Below are 26,778 nucleotides of genomic sequence, written 5' to 3' on the forward strand. Positions count from 1 at the left end.
GGGAGATGACCGAGAGGCAGCAGGAGCTGCTGTCTAGTCTCAGGCTCACGGAGGCCTGAGATTGGACAGGGCAGGCTTACAGAACCACCCCCGGGATGAGCTGTGTCATCTTTTGTGAGGTCCAGAGCTGTGGGGCAGGAAGTCTCACAGATGGGGAAAATCCTTCCCCTGGAAGACACTGCGATTTGCCCAAGGTCTTTCAGAAAGACCACTCGGAGCAGAACCTAGAACTGGGTATCCGAAGACCAGGCCAGCTCCTCTCTGCAGAACCTGAGGGTAATTTTCAGAAAAGAGGAATCAGCTGAGTCCTTACCCCAGCTCTGCTATGACCCTGCACAAGACCCTGGCCCCTCTCTGGGCCTCAACCCATGTGCACAGCAAGAGAAAGGGTATTCCAGTTTTGATATTAGAGACCCCAACTCAGGCATGCAGCCCAAGTACTGAAAACCTGCAAGGTATGCAGACTGGAGAGCTGGAGGATACTAAAGGCCTAGGGAGGTTTTTAGCCCCTGGATTCTATCCCCACCAGAGACTTCAAAGACTAGATGGAGGTACAACCTTCCCAACCACTCTCCTCTGAGCTCTTCCCCTGCTCCATCTTTGCCAGCTACACCCACCTCCTTGGCCTGTGGCTGGCCTTCCAGACTGGCTCCTCCAGAAGCATTCCAAGTAAGCTGAGGTACACATGTGCTCCCTGAGGTGAGCACTCCAAGGATGCCATCAGAGTGGCCCCACAAAGGAAAGGTTTACGGGGAGCAGAGGGGTTGCTGGCCCTAGAGTGGAATTGTCATCTCTGAGCACCTTTTCTGGATTATCTAAGTAGCCTTCACTGCAGTCCTGTGAGGTACCAGCCCCCAAATGGTGTAGCCAGTAACGGCCTCCCAGCATTCAAGTTCACTTCACTTTTGGGGGCTGCATGTCCCTCACTTCAAAGGACACTGACCCTCCAGACTCAGGCGTAGGTGGCCAGGGCCCAGATGGAAAACAGAATAGAGGATGCAGGGAGGGATTTAGGATACACAAAGCTAGAATCCCCCACCAATGGTGGGGGCAGAGCACATACCCCTCGGGCACTGGGGAGCAGGAGGAAGATGCCCTGATCTTGCGTAAATGGAAGCCCAGATCCTCAAAATGTTGTTTTGTTAAAACATACATATACATAGTGTCACAATCCAGCTGTGCCAGCTGTATGACCTCACGTAATACCTGAGTGTCAATTTTATCACCTATGAGAGATACCCCACCAGGAGGTTGGGAGGAATAAACTGCATGAAAAGTGCAGAGCACTGTGCCTGACACACATGAGCACGTAAGTAATGGTGGTTACTGGAGGCACTGGTCTTTCCAGCCATGAATCCCAGGAGACTGGAGAATGGCCTGGCAGACAGTAAGCAGCTGGTGACTCCTGGTGGCCACTAGAAGCCAGGACAAGAGGGCTGGAACAGGATGGGGAGTGTCAGTCCTTCAGGAGTCAGGCTGGAATAATACTACACTCCCAGCGTCAACTGTTAAATTTACTGAGTCCTTGAGTAAGAGAGTTTAGCCATTTAATAGACACTTCTCAGACCCTCTCTGTGCCAGGCCTAATCCCAAGGAATACTCTGTTCCCATCCTGGCGTCTTCCAAGAGCTCCCGAGGGAAGGAGACACCAATGAACACAAGAATGGAGGAGTCCCCTGGCCAGCCTGGTAAATGAGCAAAGGCTCTCAGTGAGAAGATCCGAAAGACAAATTGGAACTGGGGTGGGAGGGAAGAACATTCTGGGCAGAGGGAAAGTCCATGTGTAAAACAGAGTAGCAAGGAAATGAAGATGCAGCTGAGGTCGACGGGCTGGCTCCTAAGGTCTTTGAATTTAATGTCAAGCTTCTCTGCAGGCAGCCTGGGAACTTTAGAGGGTTGTACCTGTGAGCATGCCATCTTAGAAAGTCACTCCAGCTTTGGCAAAGAGGGTTCTGGGAGGAGAGAGAAGACTAGGAGAAGGTGGCCTGCATTGCAGCCAGGTTAGAGGCTCCAGGCCTTGGTGCCAGAGGATGTGGGATGTGAGGGGAAGAGACGCTTATGTCAGGGGGAGAGATGTCCAGGAGGCAGGTGGGTATGTCACCCAGAGCTCAGGGGACAGCTGGGCCAAGAGCAGTGAGTGAGCTGAGAGTCAGCAGAGTGTAGACTGGGTATTCAACACTCAGCCTTTGGCACGTGCCAGGAGCTTCACAGATACCAACACATTGAGTCTAACAACCTCTGAGGTGCATACCATTTCACAGAGGAGGAAACTAAGGCACAAAGTTATTAAGGAACCTGCTCAAAACCACTCTACTAAATAGTGGGCTGAGATTCAAACCCAGACAGCCTGGCTGTGGAGTTCAGGCTCTCAGCAATCTGCTGTTCATCCTGGGAATGGTTTCCAAATTCTGGAAATGGCAAAGTCCCCCCAAGGGAGACTTTCTAAGGTGATAAAGGAGAAAACCGATAATTCTGGATGGAAGCCTTTGAATCTTACATGGGCAGAATCCCAAAAGGTTCCATCACTCAGGGACGGAGGTCTCTTCCTGTGACTGCCTTGTGACTGGCAATGGCTGTCCTGCTGATGACTCCTCCATACCTGAAGTTGACAAAGGAACTGGGGTGCTCAGGCTCTGCCCTGTCGGGTCTGCCGAGTACCACAGAGGCTTGTCATGCCAACAAGCCCCAACCCAGGCCCAGCCCATGGGGCCCTCCCCAAGACACAGACATACTCAGGCTATTCCCCATTCACTCAGGGTTCTGCCTCTGGAGCAAGAACACACCCCCGTCTAAAGGCAGGCCTGGTGTACTAAGTACCTGACCTCACTCTCTGGTTTATTAGAACCCTTTCCACCAGAGCCCCTCTGGGCTGCTTCCCCTGCTCCCTTCCTCAAACTCCCATGGCCCCTCCACAGCTCAGTCTACCCTCCTGAAGCAGGAGGACCCAAGGTATTGGCTTGGCCTCTGGACCAGCCTGGACCAAGGGTGAAATTTCCATGGCTCCAAGAGCCACTGCCCTTTGTTGCCTCTGAGCCTTTCTTCATGCCTTCTCCTCAGACATGAACAGCACTGAGGCCAGACTGGCTCTGCCCCAGCTCTGTGCAGGGGGAGAAAAGGGAGCCAAGCACAGGTGTCCTGGAGCCACCAGCCCAAAGATCTCTCTGCTACCTGAATGCTGCAAAAAGGCAAGCAGACACCAGTTTAGATGCAATTTTTTTTCACTTTTGTCAGCGAAAGAAGTCAGAGATTTCAAACAAACAAACAAAACTAACCCGCCTCTCCCCCCCCCCCACCCCCCCCCCACACACTTTGTTCTTCAACAGACAGGCCAGGTCCTGCCAGGCCTTATTCACCACTAAATGCCCTAAGGCCACCTCCACCTCCACCCTATCCCCACCCCCACTCGTTCTGGAGCCCTGTGAGCAGCGGGAAGCTGTCCTCTGGCTTCGGGCTTTAGACTAGAGCTCCAGCCCAGGCAGGAGTCATGGCACTAGTGCCAGAGCACAACCTTCCTGGCCTGGTCCACGCTCACCACGTGGCTCCCAGAGTAGCACCAGGCCACGGCGTTGACAGCAGTGCTGAGGAGAGGAGAGGGGAGGGGAGGGGAGGGGAGGAGAGGGGAGGGGAGGAGAGGAGAGGGGAGGGGAGGAGAGAGGAGGCAGGCTTCAGGGAGGCATCAGGAGCCAGGCCTGCAGGCTGGGCCGCTCCTCATTATGGGATGCCGGCAGCTTGAGGCTCCCTCTGAGCCTGCTGCCTCACCTATAAAGTGGGCTCACGGGGCTGTGGTGAAGATGGACCCACGTGCACATGGGAAAGCACCTTGTGAACAAGAACAAGCTCTAGGGGGTGGAAGGTGTGGGACAAGGACTAGGGCCTCCAGGGTCCCAAACATGTCAGAACCTGTTACTGGCTTAGCAGCAGTGGGGCCAGGATGGCACTGGCCCTGGGCAGGTGGTAGCTATGCTCACCAGTGGGGTCCCCGTAGACTGCCCTCCAGCTTCCCAGTGTCCACATCCCAGACGTAAAGGGCTCCATCCCAGGAACCTGCCAGTGCGTAGCTTCTATCTGGACTGCAGTGGCCACAGCAGAACAAGCAAGAGATGATCAGAGGTGATGACGCAGACACCGACAGACGTGATCAGATGGGGCACACTCTGGCACAGGCATGTGCTCTCACAGACATACCTGAACACGGCTTTGGTCCAGTCAGAACCGCACTTGAAGCCATCAGCCCTGAAGACAGACCAGATTGGGGTCAGAACAAATGTGGCTGCCAATCCCTGCCCTTGGCCAGGAGCTTCAAGAGCTTCCTCTGTCCATCAAGGGCTTGGGCACCTCAGCGGGCCCTGGTCCAGAAGGGCCTCCAGGATGGGTCCCCCGCTGACAGGTCCAGAAGGACCCTTAACAAGGGCTGAGAGACCCAGCTGCCCCAGCCAAAGCCACAGTGTCAGTGGGCACGAGGCAGGTACCTGAACACTTGGCGGATATTGCTGACACGAAGGTCAATGACCTTGAGTGTGTTATCTCGGGAACAGCTAAGCAGATGCAACTGGTCATGGCTGAGGTTCAGAGAGGTGACACGACCCTGCACAGGGATGACCTGGGTGCAGCAGGGGCCCCTAAGGAGCAAAGACAAAAGCATGGATGAGAAGCAGCCCACCCGGGCCACTCCTTGCAGGTTAACAGAGTCCAGAAGTGCCCCATTGTCATATCACTGGGGCCAGGGCTGACACTGACTAATCTCCCTTCTCCCACTGCAGCCAGCCCCTCCAACAAAATCTCAGGCAGCCTTTGACTCAAAGCTGGAGGCCTTGAAACCCCTGGGTCACTAAAATAAGTGCTGGAGGGAAAACCATGAGAGTTGCCTTTAATTGTGTGTAAGAGAGCAAGGGGGTTCACGTGGCAATCACCATACACCAGGAAGGAGGAGCTTCAGGCATGCCTGGCACTGACTCCAGCACTGGCTTTTATAAACCATCCAAGCCCAGTGTTGAGCTCTCAGATTTAAAAAACAACGAAAACTTTTGTTCCCTTTGATTAAAAAGCGGTAACTAAGTGGAAAGGGGGCTTGGTTGGCAAGGCCCAGGCAGAGTCCAGCAGTCGGACCAAGAGCCACTAAAACGGTGGCACAGGTCCCCAGGGGCAGTGGAGCTTTCAAGGGGCCAAACCCAGCACAGACAGGCCACCACAGCCTCCATGGCTCCATGTCCAAAGAAAGGAAAGAGAACACAAGATGCCTGTCCCATGCCTCGACCACCCACAGCCCATGCCCATCACCTGCTGTCCCAGAACCGGATCTTCTGGTCATTGTGGCCACTAATGATTAGATGGTCCCCACACACCACATCATTACAGTACGAAAGGACATTGATGGTCCTGGAGCCTGGGGACCAAGGATTAGAGCCCTAGCCTCAGAAAAGGGTTGTTGGAAGCCCAGAAGCCCCAGAGAGGTAGTATCCTCCCCAAATTAGAACCCAGATCCTCTGCTTCCCAGCCCAAAGCCTGAAGTCACCAAGAAACCAGGCAGAAATAAAAGCACTGATGGGGGATAGAGAAGGACAGGCCTTGGGAGGTTTCACCCCAAATGCCCGTGAATCTTGGAGCCACTCCCAGAGAACAGGCTGAAGTATTCTTGACCCGGCCTGGGGGTGCCAGCAGGTAGGGAGGGAGAGGAAAGGGCTGGACCTCACAGTAGGCGCGGCCGAGGTCCCACTCCTTCACTGTCCGGTCTCGGCTCCCAGTCACCGCCTGGTGCCTTGTTAGCTTGAATTTGGCAGCCGTCACCTTGTCTGTGTGTCCAGACAGTGTCTCCTGCCCCCACATCCCAGGTATGGATCAAGGGGATGGCCAAGACTCCATAACACCTCCCCCGGGGTCCAAGGTATGACCCCTGAACCCCAGGTTGCTTCCTCAGTCACGCCTTACCTTGGACTGTGGCTCCCCCACCTTCCAGAGCTGGGCAGCCTGATTGTAAGTAGCTGCCAATATCTGGGAGCCCTGGAGAGATGGAAGGGGAAGGGAAAGGCCCTGAACTTGGGCCCTGACAGAAGCAAAATCCCTCAAGCCAGATAGCCTCAGAGCTTCCCACAGCCCAGGTCACCCAGGCAGGCAGAGTAGCTTCCAGGCCCAGAGAAGATTTGTGTAGCAGCCAGGACTGGTTCTGGGACATCCATGATGTTCCTTTATGTCCCAGAGCCCCCACCTGCTCAGTGTGGAGATGGGCAGGGGGGCACACACAACAGGCATTCCATGCCACTGAGGCAAAGGTCCCTCACCGAAGGGTCAAAGTCCACGCTGGTGATGCTGCCACCAGCTCCTTCAAGGGTCTGGTTGGCCTCCAGACGACCTGGGGGGACCGGGGAAAGGACAGGTGAAGTGGGGTCACTAACCTCATGAAAAGGAGGAGCTGGGAAGATCAGTCTCTCCCAAGTTAGAGAACAAAACTCTGGGGACCTGGGCTGGAGACTGCACCTCCCCCAAATTACCAGCAGGGGGCTCCAAGGAACAGCAGGGCTACAGAGGACCACAGACAAGGGACTGTCCCTAGGTCACATGGCAAGCCAGGGCCAAGACTTTCTCTAGGAAGTCTCCAGGAGCTAACTGTGACTCCTCAACACACCCGCCTCTACAAGCACAGGGTAAACAGCCAACACTCATCTCCTGAGTTCTAAGAGCTCAAGTGATACCAGAAGAGGAGGCCACTGGTGGACCCCAGGGACTGGCTCCTCAAGGGCCCCTACAGGACCTAAGGATAAGGGACCCCCACCTCCCCAAATAGGGACCATCTGAGCTCAGCCCTCCCCATCCTGCAGGCCTGGACCCCAAGAGCTGGGAGGCTTGGCCCAGAACTCTTGCCAAGGGGCCATTTGGCCACTGCTCTTAAGAATGTTACATGTGAGGAAACACAAACAGATCCAAGACCTTTGCCCACGAAGGAGCAAGTTGAGGGTGGGGTCTGGAGAGAAAGCACTAGGTTGGCCCACAGGGGAGGAACCCTCACCTCCCACAACGTTCCAGAGACGGATGAAGCGATCAGCCCCTCCAGTGGCCAGGAGGCTGCTATTGGGGCCAAAACAAACAGCATTGACCTCGGAGAGGTGGGCATTCTATGGGAAAAAAAGACAGTGGTGGCCCTGGTCCTCACCATATGTACCTCTTGGCACAGGCTCACAGGGTCCCTCTCACATGCACACACGCACACATCGGGTCTCATCAGCCCTGCAGCAGCCTCCCGCTACATATCCTCATAGTCCCCTGCCTGGCCTCCTGCTCTCCCTCTCCAGTCCATGCCCCATTATAAAATGCTGAGAGACTTCTACTACAGGCTGGGGGAAGAAAGCTTGTGCTCCTGGTGAGGTGCCCAGCCTTGCTTCCCTGGCCTCCCTGGATGACCCCTGGAACCTACACTCTCCATGTCAGCACCCCGTGCATGTGGCCCAGCTCCTCCCTTACCAGCACATCCTGAACCTGGGTAGGAGGCTGGACGGCCACGCACACAGGGATGCTCTGGTATCGCTGTTCAGGAGCTCCTCCAACAGAGTGGCCTCTCCTCTTCTTGAAACTGGGTGGGGGGCAGGTGTCAGGAAGGCATTTGGCAAGGCCTTCTGACATGGGAGCCTCATACTCCTGAGGCAACAGCAATAGGAAGCAAACACGAATGGTGGCAAAACATGGCCCAGAGGTGCAGCGAGCTTGTTCCCAACGCAGTCTCTGACCCCAGGGGTCAGTGTGGAGATGAGAAGGGCAGAGAGTAGAGTTGATGGATGCAGAGGAACCTCAGGGCTGGGGTTTCAGTCTTAGCCTTGCTACTACTTGGCTCTGGAACTCAGAACAAGTCCTGACACATCTGAGCCTTTTCCTGAGTGATAGTTCCCATCCAGGCTCAGACTGCAGATCTTGGTCCATGGACCATGGATGAGGGACAAAGTGGGGAGGACAGCCAGGCAGGGCCTGGAATGAGCTCAGGGAGAGGCAGCAGAGACTCAGACAGCTGGACAACATATGGACAGACAGATTGAGGCACATACACAGACCAAGCCTAGACGCCAGAAGCCTGACACAAGCCTCTAAGGGGCCCAACCCCTTCACTCACACACACACACACACACACACACACTTACTCCAGAAGCCCCTTCACCACATCCACACAGCGGGAGAGCGTCAAGGAGGTGGCGGAGGCAGACCTGGGGTAGAATCGAAAGAGATATGCTAAGGGACTGGCCAGTGAGTGTGCAGACAGCAGCCATTCATCCCTGCACTCTGCTGGGGACCCTGAGGCTCACAGCCACTCGAGCCTGGGACAAGAACTTGGTTCCTCCGAGACCAGGAGAATACGATGACCCGGAGCAGTCCCAGGAAGGTGGAGGCAGGGAGGGATGTGGCAATGAAGTCTCCCAAAGTTTCCACCATGATGGTAAGAACTGCCTCACCACCCAAATGCCCCCCCCCCCCACAAAAAGTTCTGGGAAGGCTGAGCTGGGGCCTACGGGGGAAAGGGTGAAGGTACCCTGAGGCTGGGATACCACAAGGCTGGAGTTACTGGGGGTGGTAAAACCTAAGCTTGCTGAGTGACCTCAAAAATGTCCACAAGAGGGGCGCCTGGGTGGCTCACTCCGTTGAGCATCTGACTTCGCCTCAGGTCATGATCTCACAGTTTGTGAGTTCGAGCCCCACAGGGGCTCACTGCTATCAACACAGAGCCTGCTTTTGATCCTCTGGCTCCTTCTCTCTCTTTGCCCCTCCCCTGCTCGTGCCCTCTCGCTCTCAAAAATTAAAAACAAACAAATATTAAAAATAATGCCCAGAAGAGGGTGTGTCCTGGGATGACTTGGCCCACAAAGGCTGCCAAGAACTTTCAGGACCAGGATTTCAAGCTCCTCCCCAAAGTTCTTTCACTGCCCCCAGGCATGGACACCAGTGATCTGCAAGGAAGGGCTGAAAGAGAAGCCTTCAGGCTGGGGAATGGAGCAAGGATGGGGGGAAGGCAGTTTCAATGACAGATAAATGGAGACAAATGGGGAGACTGAGGGGAGGGGCCCTCACGGACTGAAGCCCCAGTCTGTGGGCTTCAGCAGTCCATGTGAGCTCACACCTATACATGCTCACATGTTCACACGTACTCCGATATGCTCCCCCAGGTGTGCACACACATGTGCTCTCACGTCCATGTGAGTACATGTGCTTGTACACCTATGCCTACACACACACCTGTGACAGCTGAGTCCTGGGCCTTCCCCACAGGCTCCCTCCTGGTGACACCCTTTCAGCAGCCTGACACCCCACCCCCCAGAGCTCTAGTCCTGAGAAGGAGAGAAAGAGGCACTGGAGTCCCTAAGGCCGCAATGATCCTAAGAGACTCCAAGCACTGGAGGTCAGACCTGTCCTGGGAGGTGTGACCTGTACTGCGGCATCTCCCCAAGCCCCTCTCAGTCCAAGAGCTGGCCCCAAGGCCCTAGAGGAGACTCCAGAGTGGGGCCCGGCTCAGAGCTCTGGGACAGTCCTCACCTGAAGGGCCTCTTCCACTTCTCACCAGCCTCAGTCTCCAGGGATAAGGGCTCAGCAGTCAGGGTCACAGTCTCAGCCATCTCTCTGACCCCATCACCTACAGTGTTTGGACTCCTGGGAGAGGGGGTGAAACTCAGTGAGGCCAAGGGACCAGCCCCTCCCTGACCTGTCCCCCGCCCCGGCGCCCAACACTGTGAAGAGCAGTCTGTGCGGGCACACGTTTTCGGACAGGCGTTTGGGCTCCTCTGACCACACGAGTCTGCACGTGTCCTGTGCGCTCAGTCTAGGTGGGAGCCTCTTGCGGACACGTGGGGGACAGGGTAGAATTGCAGGCAGAAGTCAGAGAAAAGAGCGCTTTAGAGCACGCGGGGAAGAACGGGCTGCAAACCCTCGGTGGGCAGGACCTGGCGCACCCCGACTCTTACTCGCTGATGCTCACTGTCCGCTTGGCAGCCTTCTTTAGCTCCAGGGACATCCGCGCCTGCTTGGCCCTGGGGGGAGAAAAGTGTCCGGAGAGCCGGATCCCGCCCTGACGCGCCACGAGGCGGGGCAGTGAAGCTCGGACCATGCCCGCCCCCAAAGAAGCACGACGCTTGAGTCTCCAAGGGGCGGGGCCCGGCGCGCTCACCTCTCGTGGCGCTCATTGCGCAGGTTGCGCTCGGCGGCAGCGCGCGCCTTGCGCTGCACGAGCCACTCCAGCAGGTCACGTGCCTCCTCCTCGTGCCTACGCAGGGCCGCCTCCTGGAGCCCGGCTTGCGCGCGGAGCGCCTCGTACGCAGCCCTCTGCGCTACGTTCAGCGCCCGCTGCGCGTCCAGGTGCCGGGTCTGCTGCGCCCGCGCCTCCTGCAGCTGCGCCACGCGGGCCTCCAGAGCCGCCAGCCTGGAGGAAGGGGTAAGGGAGAGACTCTCCGTCGTCGCCCAGTGGGAGCGGGTCTCAGAGGCGGACGGACTTGCCCATGTCACGCGGTCAGGCAGGGAGCAAAGCCAAGTCTTCAATCACGTCTTCCACTCAGGCCTGCCGTTCGGGGCCGCAGAGCCCAATACGTGGGGAAAGCCCTCGGGCCGTGCTGGAGACACGCAGGGTCACCCCGTCCCCGGGCAGAGATGGCCCCGAGCCACCCAGAGATGGGCGGGTCCCCCTCGCCCTGGCGGCGCCTCACCTGCTCTGCCGCTCCTCCAGCGTCGACTCCAGGGCGCCCAGGGCAGCGCTCTTCTCCACCACCTGGTAGGCCATCTGGGGGTGGTCGGGGCCCGCAGTTGGGTGGGCGTGGGCGCCTCTGCAGGGCTCCCTACGTGCCCCCAGCCCCTCCCCCAGTGGAGGCTGGTGGGACAGACTCTGCTACTCCACCCACCCGCCCCCTAACTGAAAAGAAAGCAGAGGCTCAGATACGTTTAGGATCCTGCACAGTAACGCCCTACTGCTTTTGTGGAACAATGGAAGGGCCTTTAGGCTCTGGAGTTTCACCTGAGTTTCAGTCCTGGCAGTGCCACTTATTTTCTGTGTGACCCCGGGGTAGTCATTTAACCTCTCTGAACCTACTCTGTTTCCTCACCTGTAAAATGGGAATGATAGTGCTTACCTCACAGGGTAATATTAGGAGTAATATTTCAGGTAATAGTAAACGTTTATATGGAACGTGTGTTATGCCTTGTTCTGAGTACTATGTATGTATTAACTCTCTTAATCACCATAACCACACCAGGTCCTGCCACTTTCCCCATATTACAGAAGAGGACATTGGCGCAGAGAGGTTTAGGATCTTGACAAAATTACACAGCTAAGCGGCAGAGCTGATGGGTGAACCCAGGCCACCTAACATTATGCTCCAAGTACAGGACGGATCTACAGAAAAGGTTCCAGGAATGTGGGCTCTGTTTCCCACTTCTCTAACCCCTGACCTACCCAACATAGATCCCGGAGAGCAACAAGGAGCCCTAAGCAGAGGCACAAAGGCAAGAACAAGAATAGACTCTGGGAGCACGGAGCCCAGACTGAATGCTGGAGCTGCCCCCAGCCCAAGAGTGGGGGTGAGGGTTACCTCATCCATACCCCTGCCTCATTCAAAACAGTCCTTCAAGCAAGAGCTGGAAAGCCACAGACAAAGCTCAAGTCCCACTTTTTTTTTAATATTTATTTTTTTAATATTTATTTATTTTTGAGAGAGAGAGAGACAGAAGCAGAGAGAGAGGGAGACACAGAATCTGAAGCAGGCTCCAGGCTCTGAGCTGTCAACACAGAGCCCAACGCGGGGCTCAAACCCACAAATTGCGAGATCATGACCTGAGCCAAAGTTGGACGCTTAACCGACTGAGCCACCCAGGTGCCCCTTAAATATTTATTTGAGAGAGAGAGAGAGAGAGAGAATGAGTGGGGGAGGGGCAGAGAGGGGGGCGGACAGAGGATCCAAAGTAGGCTCTGTGCTGACAGCAGTGAGCCTGATGTGGGGCTCAAACTCACAAATCATGAGATCATGACCTGAGCAGAAGTCAGATGCTCAATCAACTGAGCCACCCAGGCGCCCAGCTCAAGTTCCACTTTTTAGAGCTGAGGGGTCAGTGGGAAAGACGGACCTCAGGCGAAGCAGTTCCTACTAGGTGACACGAGGAACATAGGAAATAACTGAGGCTGGGGCCCTGGTTGCTAACCTGTTCCTGTGTTCTTTCTCACATGGGCCTGGTGAGGGATGAATTGAAGAACAAGGTTAGTGCTACTCACCTGCACTGACACATCTCCCTAAATGAGTGGTCCTGCATGTGCCTACTTTCCTAGCTGGCCCAATTTCTAACGTTTGTAATTCCTTTCAGCACTGAGCAGTCAGACTTCCACTTCTGCTTCCTCACCTGTCATTTTACTTTCATTAATGCTTTGTTATTCAGTATTTTGGGGATGCTTTTCAAAATCCAAATAATACAGGTGGAAAACAGATTAGTGGTTGCCAGGCTAGGGATGGTTGGGGGAGAGGGTTGAGTTGTGACCAAAAAGGACAGCAAGACGGAGATCTTTGTGGTCATTAAATTATGCTGTATCTTGCACAAATCCACATAGGGAACAACATGACAAAGAAATGTATGTACATTTCAAACCAATATCAGTTTCCTCATTGTGTGTACTATAGTTACACAAGATGTAGCCAGTCTTTGCTACTTCCCATGAATCTATAATTACTTCCCCCAAAAAGTTAAAATAATGATAAATGCTTGTTGTGATATGTGAAACAGTACTAAGAATTACAGAAAAAGCTGCTCCCCATCCCCTGGCATATCCAGTGGGAACACACACTGGTGTGAGTCTGAGGAAGTGCCAGGGAGAGAGTGCTAAGGGCAAGACATTTGTGAAAGTGTCCCAGACAAAGGGGACCATAAGGTCAGAGATTGGAGAGTGGCAGGAAATGCAACAGGGGGCTAGAGAACTCCACTGGGAAGGCAGGCTAAAGCGTTCTAGAGGATATATACCAAACTGACAATGGGAGAGATAGTGAAGGGGGTTTCACTTCTTTACTCTATGGGCTTCTGTTTTCTTGAAATGTTTACAACGAGCATGTTTGTGTGTATTGTCTTTTTTTAAGGGAGATCTTTTTATTATTAAATATATCACTCTGTGTGCTGTGCAGAGAATGGATGGGCGTGCCAAGGGAGAGATCATCCAGGAAAGGATGAGGGTACTTGGGCCAAGCCAACAGAGACTTGGTGGATTTGAAGGTAGGATCAATGAGCTGGTGACTAGCTGAGGATGGAGGGCTGGGAGAGACCAGAGGTCCCCCCTGAGTTTGCAGCCCAGTGACTGCCAGTTGGGGAGGGGGGCTACCTCATCCATCATTTAGTTCACAAATATTCATTAGCATGGACTGTGGAGACAGACCCCAGGGATCAGTGGAAGCAAACCACAGGCATCCCAGGCCTTGGGGATCTCACAGCCCAGAAAGTGCCACAAATGTCAAGTTGCAACTACAACAGGGGCTCTGAGGGAGAGGCTCTCACTGGGTTCCTAGCTCCATTCCCACACTAGTTGGGCAAGTAATGTGGCATGCTGTAACTGGGCATGTGTTTATGGCCTATCAGTTTCCTCCAATGGACTGGAAGCTCCATGGGGCCGGGTCTTGTTCTTATCCTGTGCCTGTGACAATATAACTATTGTCAATAAATCTTTGTTGAAAGAATGGATGGGGATCAGAGAAGGTGGAATCATGTGGAAGGATGTTCAAATCCTGACTCCACTTCCCTAAGCCTCAGTTTCCTGCTCTAAAGTTGTAAAGGAATAGCTGAAATAATGTTTTAGCCCAATGCCTGCAGGAGTCACCTCTCAATGTGCTGCTGGCCATATATTATGGGGGATATGGTGAGTCTAATTTTAGATGTGATGTCCAAAGACCAGCTGAACAAAGACTGTGGAGCTCATGAGAGAAGGCCAGGCTAGAGACAAGTCTGGGAATAAGCAAACAGAGAAAGTCTTTGAGGCCACAGGAGTCAGTGAACCCACCCCACCTCCAAGGAACACCCACATCTGTAGGGAGGAGGGAAGGAGACAAAGAAGGAAGCTTAGAAGTAACTGCTACAGAAATGAGAGGAAACCTGGATGGTGTGGTGAAACAGAAGACAAGAGACACCATAGGGTGGGGGCAGCAGTGTCAGGTGGAGGTAGCACACCCTGCCATGTGGAGGTGGACCACCTTACTCATTTGGTCTGCAAACTCGTGCTGTGCATCAGCAGGTGCTAGACCCTGGGGTTGGTGAGGCAAGCTGTGAACAGAGCAGGCAGGATGGTCTGGAAGGGGGAACAGAGGTCGTCTGGCCTTGCACACCTCATACTCCTCTCTGAGCTCTACCTGACATCCTCTAGCTGCTGTTGAAGACCCGAACTGGGCTGCCAGAACCAAACTAGAGAGCACTCTGGCACCAGAGTTGGGGAATGTCCCTCGTTTGCTGGACCCCTTGGACCACCCAAAGTCCTGGATTGTGGCTCTACCCCATTCTCTCTCAGACCCCTGCCCAGCCTACCTCACCACAGACCAGCCGGAGCCCCTCCTCCTCCTCTTGCCACTTCATCCTCAGAGTGGTTGGTGAAGGGACTTGGTCTGAATCGGGCTCTGATTCCTCCTCCCTGTCAACCAGTAAGAGTGGCATTCATTGTCCCTCCATTCACCCACAGGATGCACACAAAAAGCCTGAAACCAAAGCCATGAACTTTCACCTGCAGAGGGTGGAAGCGAGAAAGCCAGCAGAAGAAAGAGCAAGTCTCCAAAAACTGGAACTACCCATGACTCCTCTGCTCTGGGATTTCCCCAGGCCTTGGGTTACCTAGCCAGGACCCTCCTCAAGAAGCACCTCCCATGGGGCACCTGGGTGGCTCTGTCAGGTAAGCATACAACTTCAGCTCAGCTCATGATCTTGTGATTCGTGAGTTCGAGCCCTGCATCAGGCTCTGTGCTGACAGCTCGAAGCCTGGAGCCTGCTTTGGATTCTGTGTCTCCCTCTTTCTCTGCCCCTCCCCTGTTCACACTCTGTCTCTCTCCCTCAAGAGTAAATAAATATTAAAAAAAAAAAAAAGTTTTTTTAAAGCACCTCCAAACTCTGAGGCCCAGCCCATTCCTGGTTCTCATCTTCATTCCCCCTTTGGAATATGTAGCAAGACCCTACTCTCCCTTTGGAATATGTAGCAAAGACCCTTTCTGTCTGCATCAGGTAAGGGTAAGAAGACAAAAAGAGAAGAGGAGAAAAGGCAGGAGTGTGGGCGTGGAAAGGGAAGAGATGAGACAAATGCGGAGCTGAATTGAGCAGGGTGGTGGAGAAAGGCCATTCTAAGCAGCTGACTTGGAAGAAGCCTCAAGAGTCCACTTCCTCCCTCCCCTGGGTAGCAGTTAAGGACCAATGAGGTGCCAGAGAGAGAATGAACCCAGGACAGGCAGTGGGGGCAGGACCCAGGCACAGGCAGCTCATCATAACCAGGTATACACATACACTCACCAGGGGCCCTGGTGGGTAGCAGGAGTGGCATCATTTGGCTCTGGCTGCAGCTTCTCTGAGATCCGGGCCAACAATTCAGCCTTCTCTAGGAGACGGTTATCTAGGGGTGCAAGAGGGTGAACCTGGGACAGAGACAGACACTTGCAACAGACTCCAGGCATACCTGGAGTCTGCATACCCAGAGATGCAGAACGAGGGAGCTGCTGACAGTCTGGGCGCTGCCCTTTGCCTGAGGGGTGTCTGTGTAGCTCTACCAGACCTTCAGCCCTGGCAGACCCTCCTTACAGCATCTGCCCACAGGCCCTCCCAGGAAACCTACTCTCCTGAGGACAGAGAAAGACAACCACCACTGGGGAAGTATATGGCTGGCCTCACTGCCCACTCAGGGTCCTGAGGGAAGGAAGGGGCCAGAGATTGATTCAGTCTTGCCCCAGAGCAAGGCCTAGCCCCAAAGAATGATGAAACACACCAAGCTCCACCTGCTAGTGGCCTTTGGTAAATTACTTCCCCTCCAGGGCCTCTTACTTTGTACACTAAAAAACAGTCCTGTCTTTCCCACATTTGGGGTAAGTAAGTTTCCTCCAGGCCAGAAGAGAAAGTCCTTGAACAATTATGTAGCAGACCTCCTCGAGTTTGGTAGTTTTTGCTACAGACCCTGGAATGTCTCCCTCTACCCCCACCACACTCACTTCCTCTTTCTCACCAGTTTCAGGGTAGGGTGGGGGTGGTAATCCCAGGTTTAGCTCCTCAGCAAATTTCCTTCACCCAGTCTCCTGCCTGTCACCTTTAACTTAGGTCACTGGCCTAGTTCTCACACAAAACCCCAACCCAGCCCCCAGGGCACTGTACTGACTTCCCAGCAACTCTAAAGATGCTGTTTGCCTAATTTATGGGTGAGAAATTGGTGGTTTAAGGATATAACCCACCCAAGACCACAGAGAAGACTAGAGCTTCACTGTCTGATCTCAGTCCTCCAGAGTCCCACAAATTGCAGCTGGGGGATGGGGAGGGAGAGGAGGCTCTTCCCTCAAGTTGGATGGTTCCATTGTCCACCAGAGCAGTGGAGAAGTGAGGCTGGCCTCATGTCCCTGAGGGAGAGGACCAGCAGCCTAGAAGGCTGCAGGGAAATCACCCAGGACAAAAGCAGCAAATTCAGTTGGGGGGGGGGGGGGGAATGGGGATAGTTAAGCAGCAGCTAAAATTAGGACCAGTGATGGAGCTGGAGGAATAGTGGTTGGACTTTCCACCCCAGACGTACAATCTTGAATGACCAGAGGCACTCACACACGTGTACACCTGTTCATCCTGGCTTGAACTGCCATACCCACTCCTGACCAGCGTCCCAGAAACACCTGTGAGAGTATGACTTCTTGGGTTCACCAGCAGCCAGTTCTCTCTAGAGGCTTCAGTTGCCCAAGCACAGAAGTGCTCCAAAAACCTGAGCCAGGATCACTTGTCAGTGGTAAAGCCTGGGACTCTGAGCTTCCTCCCTAAGAGATTCAGAGTTTAGAATCTCCAGCTACTCTGGAATTCTTTCACTGGGCCACAGGGACCAAATGAATTGACTACAACTTGGGTTGTACCCTGGAGACCGCACGGGAAAGGGAAGAAGCATAGAGACCCTGAAACACCCACACTCGCTAACGAAGCCATGCCCTGGAAGCCCAGCCTGGGGAGAGGCCGCCCCCTGAGGAGAGAGGAGGGCAGGAGCACCAGGAGGGAGCTCCGTCCAGGAAGAGGCTCTAAGCAGAACCCGGACTGGGAAGCGCGGGAATGTTGGCCAGGCAGAGGTGTAACGGACCGAAGGTCCCGCAGGGCCAAGGCTTTGGAGGCGAGAAGGCATTGCTGCACACGGGTGACAGCCCTAGGAGCCAGACAACACTCCGTCCGCGCCCAGAGCCCCATCCCCTCCACTGCCATCTTCCAAGCCCCCCGTGGCGCACTCACAGGCAGGCACCAGTTCCAGGAAGAGTGCCTTTTGCGTGCGGTCCCGCTGCCGAAGCTGCCGCACTATGTGGCATTTCCAGGGGACACCGGGCGCGCCGGGCCCCTCCATGGCAGCTCCCGCGCCTGCACCGCGCGCACCTCCCGCGGAAGGAGGCGAAACCGGGGCGGGGCCTCGGGGGACTCCATGACGTCAGGGGGCGGCAGCGGCGGGGAATCCCCGGATTGTACTAAGAGCGTCTGCTGGGGGGAGAAAGCAACGCTAATATGGGGGGAAGCCGCCCCCTGCCAGGGTCTACACCACCCGGATCGCACCAAAAATCCTCACCTACGTCGGGGCTCCCATTGCTGTCCGCGGCAATATGCGGTGATGGAAGTCGCGGGCTCTGGGCGGCTTCCCCCAGGCCTGTGGGCACACTCCCGGGCCGGGTCATTAACCCCTCCGCGCCTGGACCGAGTTCAGAAGTAACGGAAGATCGCCCACGGCCCGCCTGGACAAGCTGCCCTCTGAGCTAGAGACCCCTCATACCCGGACCCTGCCCTCGAGGTGCTCAAGATCTGTAAGGAGAGGCGACACGGACGTGAGGCGCACACAGCGTGACGGCGAGTTGCAGCACAGAGGAGGAAGGGACCGAAGGGAAGAGGCAATGCTCTCTGGGAAATGACCGCATTTGAGTTAGGACTGAGGGCTGAAATAGGTGTTGGCCAGAAGAGCGAAAAGGATTCCAGGCAGAGGGAAGAACAAGTACAGAGGTTCCATGATATAAAAAGTCCCAGGGGACAGAAACTCGTGGAAGGACAGGAGACAGAAAAGCCCTTGTGGAGAGCAGGGCTTAGGGGCTCAGTTCTTCGCCCCGAAAAAATTGAGGTCCCTGAGAGTGAAAGGATGCAGCTGATTTCATCTGGCAAATCCCTCGCCCAGAAGGGAAAAGCATCTGACTTGAGGTTGCACAGGAGTGGGTGGCTAACCTGGCCAGCAGCCCAATGTCCTGCCTCAGGGCTCAACAGTTCGCTCCAGGGGCGACCTCTGGAAGAGTAGCAACGTCTCTTGCAGGTACACTTGACAGTGAATCATGGGTTGTAGGGAACTGTGATAAAACTGTCAGTCGCCCTGGTGGCTCAGTCGGTTGAGCATCCTACTCTTGATCTGGCTCAGGTCATGTCTCATGGTTCTTGAGCTCAAACCCCACGTAGGACTGACAGCCTGACAGTGCAGAGCCTGCTTGGTATTCTCTCTCTCTCTCTCTCTCTGCCCCTCCCCTGCTTGCACAGGCATGCTCTCTCTCAAAATAAATAAACAAACTTAAAAACAACAACAACAACAACAACAACAACAGACCTGTCTCCAGCAAGATCCCTGTCCAGAGCTCTGCAGACATATCTGGTGTGAAGAATGAAAGGAGGGATTCACTGGACCCAGCCTCACCCCTGGGTACACTGTAAGGCCCCAGCAGGCCCTGCTCTCAATGAGTAAATGCAGACCTGTCCATTCCCCAGGAGAGGGAGAAAAACTGGGCAATGTTGGGGAGCCACACAGGCCCTGGAGGTGATAGGTCTTTTGAGATGCCCATGGGGATGGGTCACAGGACTTGGAAAGCAGTAGATGCCAATGACACCCCAGGACAATGTACCCTGCTATGCTTTGAAATTACTGTGAACTGAGTTCAGTCACCCACATGTCATTGCCTCTGACCCTCATTTCCTTTGCACAAGTTTCTTTGGAACACCTTCCTTTAGGCTCCTACTCATGGGTCACCTCCTCTAGGAAAACTTTCCTGCCCCTTCATTGAGTTAATGCCTTTCTGACCTCAGCCCCAGTCCAAGCCTAGCCTGTCTGTTGAAGGGCTGGGTGCGGGTAGTAGCATTCACCAGAAGGCATACACAGGAAAAGGGCATGGTAACATGGAAAGCTAGAGCCAGTTGGTGACAGTGATGAATTCCTTTTAGGAATTCACCTGTCTGACTCTCAGGTGCCCGGGGACACCATCAGAGGAACTGGGGCTGTGTGCATTGAAGGATGTGTTAACAGGGCTCTGCTTGGCTGTAAGGCGCAGAGATGCTATTTCTCTCAGGTGAAGAGTCATTTTGGGGTGAGGGGGTCCTAACCCTTTTTGATTCACAAAACACTCCTAGGAAATTTAAAATAATTTGTCATTTTTGAATAGTCTGATAAAGAAGTGATTGATTTTGGCTAAAAATATCTATCTTCTGTCTTTAGAATATGAAAGATTGTGTTATAAAGTTCACGTAAAATCTTAAAGAACATTCATAGTATATGACAAAACATTTTTCACATTTAATATGCTGTTTCATTTATCTTTATGTAATAAAAATATGATTTGATGACCAATATATATAAAAAGTGACTATATCATATTCAGTCTTAATGCACTTGAGAATATGTAGTTGGCCCTTGAGCAACATGGGTTTGAACTCCACAGGTCCACTGATACACGGATTTTTTTTTCAATAAATACAGTACCGTATGATGGGAGAAAAAGAAACAAAGGCCAGGCCTTGTTGTAGCTCTGTTACTCATAGTCTCCAGGCAGAACTCCTGAGGCATACAGATTGTAACACTCCTACAGCTCCCTCAAGGACTTCCTTTTACCTATATTTTACCAATATAGCTTTGCTCTTGTTAGTGTTAGAGTTACTTTTCCTCTTATAGCCATAAATACCTCCCAAGATATACGTTAGCAATTACCTAACAAGCATATGGCCCGCAAGTATACATCTGAAGGGTCTCAAGACTAATGTTTTAGTAGACAGTGGCACATAACCTTATCTTAGCCACTGCTGGCTCCTCAAAGTCCTGGAAGCCTTGTTTCCAAATTCCTTACAGACTTACACTATCCCTAACCCCCACTAACTAAAAAGTATTTAATCAGTCACTCCTCACAAACACAAGTGCAGCTCTTTCTGCTCATAAGTCCTGTCCCCGTGCTATAATAAACGCACCTTTTTGCACTGAAAACATTTCAAGAATCCTTCCTTAACTATCTGCTTGTGGCTGCACATCACTGTAAATGTATTTTCTCTTCCTTATGATTTTCTTAATAACACTTTTTCTCTAGCTTACTGTATTGTTAAAATACAGTATACAGGGGTGCCTGGATGGCTCAGTCGGTTAGGCGTCCAACTTTTGGTTTTGGCTCAGGTCATGATCTCACAGTGTCGTGTGTTCGAGCCCTGCATCTGACTCTGCACTGGCAGCGGGGACCCTGTTTGGGATTCTCTCTCTCCCTCTCTCTCTCTCTCTCTCTCTCTCTGCCTCCTCCCTGCTTGCACTGTCTCTCTCTCAAAATAAATAAATAAATAAATTTTACAAAATAAAATACAGTATATAATACAAATATAAACTATGTGTTAATCAACTGTTTATGTTATTAGTAAGGCTTCTGGTCAACAGTAGGCTATTAGTAGTTAGGTTTTAGGGGAGTCAAAAGTTACATGTGGATTTTTACTGTTCAGGGGTTGGATTGGTGCACCTAACCCCCATGTTGTTCATGGGTCAACTGTAGTTTGAAACTTACACCTGGGTTAGGTGTCTCCCAGCAGCCAAAGTGATTACTTAAAAACCTAAATCACCTCATGTTACTCTTACTTAAAACCCTCCAAAAAAACCAAAAAAACAAAAACAAAAAAAAACCTTCAAAGGGTGTTCCAGTATATTCCAGCATATTGAAAGCAAATCTCAAAACCTTTATCATGACCTTCAATGCCCTGCTTGCTCTGGCTCCTGCTCACATCTCTGACCTTACCTCTTTTTACCCTGTGAACAAAACCTTATTCACAACACTGAAATAACTGTCTAACTCATTCCTATGTTGGTACCTTTACCCTGGATATTCTCTATTCCTGGTGCTCTTCCTTCAGAACCTTTATTTAATTTTTTTTTTTTTTAGAGAGAGTGGGGGAGGGGCAGAGAGAAAGGGAGAGAGAGAATCCCAAGCAGGCCCCATGCTGCCAGCACAGGGCCTGACGTAGGGCTTAAACCCACAAACTGTGAGATCATGACCTAAGCTGAAATCAGGAGTCGGACACTCAACTGACTGAGCCACCCAGGAGCCTCTTCCTTCAGAACTTTTAAGAGCTGGCACAACCCCTTTTTTCGGAAGATCTTCCCTGTTCATCCAATCTGAAATAGCCTCTATTCCCATCAGCATCTACAACATCAACTAACTGTTCTTCCTTTCAGAGCCCTGATGGCTCCAGAGAGGTTCTTGTTCCTGTGTTTGTGTTGGTTTTGATCTGTATTTCCAGCCAGGCTATAAACTTCAGGAGAGCCAGGACCAAGTCAGCTTTGATCCTGGCTCTGTCTTCAGACCTAGAACAGCACCTGGCAACAGTTCAGGAGGTGATCAATAAGTATTTATGGCCGTTGCATCAAAATATTAAAAAAAAAAAGTTTTAATGGCCCAAGGCCTACAAGTTTTGAATTCAAAATTATAGTTTTATCTAATTGAAAAATAAATCACATGCATATAGCCAAAAATTTAAATATTATACGAATGAGCCTTTTTGCCTCACACCATCATATTGGTTAGGATAGGACAGGCTGTTCTGTGATCTTTTCTCTATTACTTAATACAACTATTTCTTTAAAACTTTTTTAACATTTATTTATTTTTGAAAGACAGAGAGAGAGCACGAGCCAGGGAGGAGCAGAGAGAGGGAGACACAGAATCTGAAGCGGGCTCCAGGCTCTGAATTGTCAGCACAGAGCCCTACGTGGGGCTTGAACCCAAGAACTGGGAGATCATGACCGAAGCCAAAGTCAGACACTTAACCAACTGAGCCACCCAGGCGCCCCACTACTTAATACAACTATTTCTTAATAGCTCTCATGATTCTGTGTGTTGGCTGAGCTTGGCTGGGTGATTCTTGCTTTGAGTCCCATGTGGTTGTAGTCACAACCAGGAATGGAGTCATCTGAAGACTCAGCAGGACTAGTTGCTAACTATGGCTCACTTGTTTGGCTAGCAGGAGTTGCTGGCTGTTGGCTGGAAGGCTGAATAGAGGTGAAAACCAGAGTACCTACATATGGCCCCTCCATTAGGTCCCTCAGAACATGGGGGCTAGATTCAGAGAGGAAGCATGCCCAAACAAGCATTTCAGCCAGCTGCTAGTCTTCTATGGCTTGAGCCCAGGAAGTAGCACAGCATCACTTGCTCTGAGTTCTAAAGCAGTCACAGTCCAGCCTGGATTCAAGGACAGGAGACATAGATCCCAGCTTTCAACGAAAGGAGTGTCGAAAAATCTCTGGCCATCTTTAATTCATTACATGTGGTACCAAATAAACCTTCAAATCTCAGTGGCTTAGCACAAAAAGGTTTATTTCTCACTCACATCCTAGTGTGGAGTAGACCATATTGATATGTTATTCTCCTCTAGTAGTGACGCAGTGACTCAGATTCAAGCTGCTTCTATCCAACATCTCCATCATCTCAAAATTCTTTGATCCCAACTGCTTAGATGGGGGCCACAGGTGAAGGGGTGGGGGTGGGGTGGAAAGTTATCACACTGACACATAATTGCCTTGGACCTGAAGTGCCACATTCTTCTGCCTACACTCTCATTGGTAAGATCACATCTACCAGTAAGGTTAGGAAATGTAGTCTCCCATGTTCCCTGGAAGAGAAAAATGGGTGTGAATACATCATTGTTGTTGACACACACCAATTTCCCAGTCTTCTTCTCTAGAAGAATCACCATTCTTCTTGGTGTGTATTTTTCAGAAATGTTTATGCATATATGAACATATAAAAACACAAAAATATCAAAACATATAGATCTACTACATTCCTTTTAAGACTACAAAGCATGTCATTATATGAATGTGCTATAATTTATTTAATCAGTCCCATATAGATAAACATTTAGGCTACTTCCCATTATTTGCTTCTACGGTGTTACACTATACAGCCTTGTACATAGATCTCTTTTTTTTTTTTTTTAATTTTTTTTTTTTCAACGTTTATTTATTTTTGGGACAGAGAGAGACAGAGCATGAACGGGGGAGGGGCAGAGAGAGAGGGAGACACAGAATCGGAAACAGGCTCCAGGCTCTGAGCCATCAGCCCAGAGCCTGACGCGGGGCTTGAACTCATGGACCACGAGATCGTGACCTGGCTGAAGTCGGACGCTTAACCGACTACGCCACCCAGGCGCCCCCATAGATCTCTTTTTTTTTTTTTTTTTTAATTTTTTTTTTTATCAACGTTTATTTATTTTTGGGACGGAGAGAGACAGAGCATGAACGGGGGAGGGGCAGAGAGAGGGAGACACAGAATCGGAAACAGGCTCCAGGCTCTGAGCCATCAGCCCAGAGCCTGACGCGGGGCTCGAACTCCCGGACCGCGAGATCGTGACCTGGCTGAAGTCGGACGCTTAACCGACTGCGCCACCCAGGCGCCCCTTAGATCTCTTTTTAACTATGTTAGTGAACCTGTAGGAAAGTTTCTATAAATAATATTTAGAATATATCTATTCAGTAATTATATAGTCCGGTAACATCAAATTAGAAAATGTACTAAAAATGAAGTCATTCACAACCGCCACAAAAACTAATATACATAGGAATACACCCAAGAAAAAATTTACAAGCTGCAAATGAACACCAAATTTAATTTGAATGTTTGTATCAGTTATATATTTAATGTATCTTAAGTGATCAATGAAATTAACTGAAGGATCTAAAAGAATACTTGATTGAAAGAAAATACATTAAATATTTGGTGTTGAGAAGACTAAAACTAAAAATATAATTTGCAGGGGTGCCTGGGTGGTTAAGCCAGTTAAGCACCTGACTTCAGCTCAGGTCATGATCTCATAGTTTGTGAGTTCAAGCCCCACATTGGGCTGTGTGCTAACAGCTCAGAGCCTGGAGCCCACTTTGGATTCTGTGTCTCCCTCTCTCTCTGAACCTCCCCCACTAATACTCGCTCTCTTTCTCTCTCTCTCAAAAATGAATAAACATTAAAATATACATATATAATTTACACAAATTATGAATTACTTATTCCAATTAAAATCCCAATAGTGTATCTTTTTTAATTTTGTTAATATTTATTCATTTTTGAGAGACAGAGAGAGCACAAGGGGGAAGGGGGAGAGAGGGAGACACAGAATCTGAAGCAGGCTCCAGGCTCTGAGCTGTCAGCACAGAGCCCGACACGAGGCTCGAACCCACGAACTATGGGATCATGACCTGAGCTGAAGATGGACACTTAACCGAGCTGACTGAGCCACGCAGGTGCCCCTCCTTTTTATTAGAACTTAACACGTTGCCTCTGAAACTCATCTCAAAAAAGAATACCTAAGAAAAAAATATTTTAAGAATAAAGTAAGACTATTATAATGGAAATGGTGTAGTGTTGGTTCAGAAATAGGCAAGATTAATAATAGAATAGAGACCAGAAATAGATCCTTCCATGTAGGAATTTAATATATGATGAAGGTGGCATTTCAAATAAGTGGAAAGAGGGATCTATTCAATAATTTATGTAAGGACAATTTGTTATCCAGTTAGAGAAAAATATGTAGTTAGATTCCTTACTTCACATCATATACAAAAAAAGTAAATTCCAAATTGATTATATTACATTATGATTTATACACATAAAAATAAAGATATAGGGTACTTGGGTGGCTCAGTTGGTTAAGTGTCAGATTCTTGGTCTCTGTTCAGGTCATGATCTCATGGTTTGTGAGATCAACCCCCCTCCCTCCCGCATTGGGCTCTGTGCTGACAGATCAGAGCCTGCTTGGGATTCTTTCTCTCTGCCCCTGACCCCTCTCAAAATCAATAAATTAACTTTAAAAATAAAAAATTAAACTTTTTTTTTATGATAAAGAGGGGCACCTGGGTGACTCAGTTGGTTAAGCATCCAACTTCAGCTCAGGTCACAATCTCACGGCTCCTGAGTTCGAGCCCCATATTGGGCTCTGTGCTGACAGCACAGAGTTAGCTTCAGATCCTGTCTCCGTCTCTCTCTGCCTCTCCCCCACTCAAGCTCTCTCTCTCTCTCAAAAATAAATAAAAACATTAAAAACAAAAAAGAAACAAACCATAAAGAAGCACTGAGAGTTTGAGTATTAATTCTTCAAGTATGCTGCTTGGATTTTTGTTGTTGTTTTTTAAGTTAGTGACTATACACATATTTTTAAAAACCTTAAAAGTACAGCCAAGGGATTTTGCTTAAAGTTAAGTATTTAGAAGGCTACTTCAAAATACTGTGGTAGGACTGTGCAATGATCCTTTGGGGCATGATGGTATCACTTCGGTATTCTACCCAAGGTTAAGGGACCAGGTTCAAAAGTGATCATACTTCCAGGGTTGTGATTGGGCGTCATTCAGTATGGGCTAATGTGAACAATGCTTTGAAATGGACAGCAAAGGGAAAAATGACCTCTTTTATTTTATAAGAAGTCAGGTCAAAGTTATGTGAATGAGAGGAATACAAATTTCTTTGGTAGATATGGCAGAAGTGGAGTGGGATGAAGTGGCAAGAGGGTCCTTCACAAGGAAGTTAAATCTTCAAGATATTGAAGTGTTTGGCTGCAGATGTGGTCACAAGCAAACCAGGCACCACCCTAGAGGATACTTCCTCTCACAGTACTCCTGAGAAGCGCCAGCTTTCCCAGCAGCAGACAGCCTACATCTCTCTCGCCCCTCTGCAGAGCTGGCCCAAGGAGAATGCCATCAGGCTCAATGAAGGCAAGTGACTGTGAAAATCCCAAGGCACTAGAAGGGACTAGGGACTGGAAGGGGGTGGTGGAGAGGAACCAACTGGAAAGGCTTCAAGAGAGGGGACCATAAGGGAGGAGGAGGAGGAGGAGGAGGAGGAGGAGGAAGAGACAATTGGGATCTCCTCTGCAGCCTCCTCATTGATGGCCCACTCTTTTTGGGGGGGGCATTTTTATTTTGTAGTTTAATTTTATTTTTATTTTTTTTAAATTTACATCCAGGGGCGCCTGGGTGGCGCAGTCGGTTAAGCGTCCGACTTCAGCCAGGTCACGATCTCGCGGTCCATGAGTTCGAGCCCCGCGTCAGGCTCTGGGCTGATGGCTCAGAGCCTGGAGCCTGTTTCCGATTCTGTGTCTCCCTCTCTCTCTGCCCCTCCCCCGTTCATGCTCTGTCTCTCTCTGTCCCAAAAAGAATAAATAAACGTTGAAAAAATAAAATAAAATTTACATCCAAATTAGTTAGCATATAGTGCAACAATGATTTCAGGAGCAGATTCCTTAGTGCCCCTTACCCATTTAGCCCATCCCCCCTCCCACAACCCCTCCAGTAACCCTCAGTTTGTTCTCCGTATTTATGAGTCTCTTCTGTTTTGTCCCCTTCCCTGTTTTTGTATTATT

General features: G+C 51.0%; 1 protein-coding gene across 6 annotated transcripts; it reads right to left on the bottom strand.

Moving 5' to 3' along the window:
- Positions 1 to 1,530: 1,530 nt before the first annotated feature.
- ATG16L2 (autophagy related 16 like 2) lies at positions 1,531 to 18,090 on the bottom strand. 6 transcript variants are annotated; one of them, XM_045484113.1, is made up of 19 exons: positions 17,738 to 18,087; positions 17,413 to 17,649; positions 15,466 to 15,565; positions 14,500 to 14,602; positions 10,665 to 10,738; positions 10,133 to 10,384; positions 9,930 to 9,995; positions 9,505 to 9,618; positions 8,121 to 8,183; positions 7,453 to 7,561; positions 7,001 to 7,106; positions 6,276 to 6,346; positions 5,926 to 5,997; positions 5,691 to 5,811; positions 5,278 to 5,383; positions 4,470 to 4,619; positions 4,186 to 4,233; positions 3,969 to 4,070; positions 1,531 to 3,578 (listed from the first exon to the last, which is right to left on the bottom strand). In XM_045484113.1, exons 2-19 carry the CDS (start codon positions 17,519 to 17,521, stop codon positions 3,491 to 3,493), a joined length of 1,854 nt encoding a protein of 617 aa, XP_045340069.1. In that variant the 5' UTR covers positions 17,522 to 17,649; positions 17,738 to 18,087; the 3' UTR covers positions 1,531 to 3,490. The 6 variants fall into 6 exon arrangements, with proteins under 6 accessions (XP_045340069.1, XP_045340068.1, XP_045340071.1 ...); XM_045484112.1 differs by having other exon boundaries at positions 17,413 to 17,652; XM_045484115.1 differs by lacking the exon at positions 8,121 to 8,183 and having other exon boundaries at positions 17,738 to 18,088.
- Between the last annotated feature and the right edge of the window lie 8,688 nt (positions 18,091 to 26,778).

Source organism: Leopardus geoffroyi, chromosome D1 (assembly GCF_018350155.1).
Source record: "Leopardus geoffroyi isolate Oge1 chromosome D1, O.geoffroyi_Oge1_pat1.0, whole genome shotgun sequence".
Taxonomy (NCBI): Eukaryota; Metazoa; Chordata; class Mammalia; order Carnivora; family Felidae; genus Leopardus; species Leopardus geoffroyi.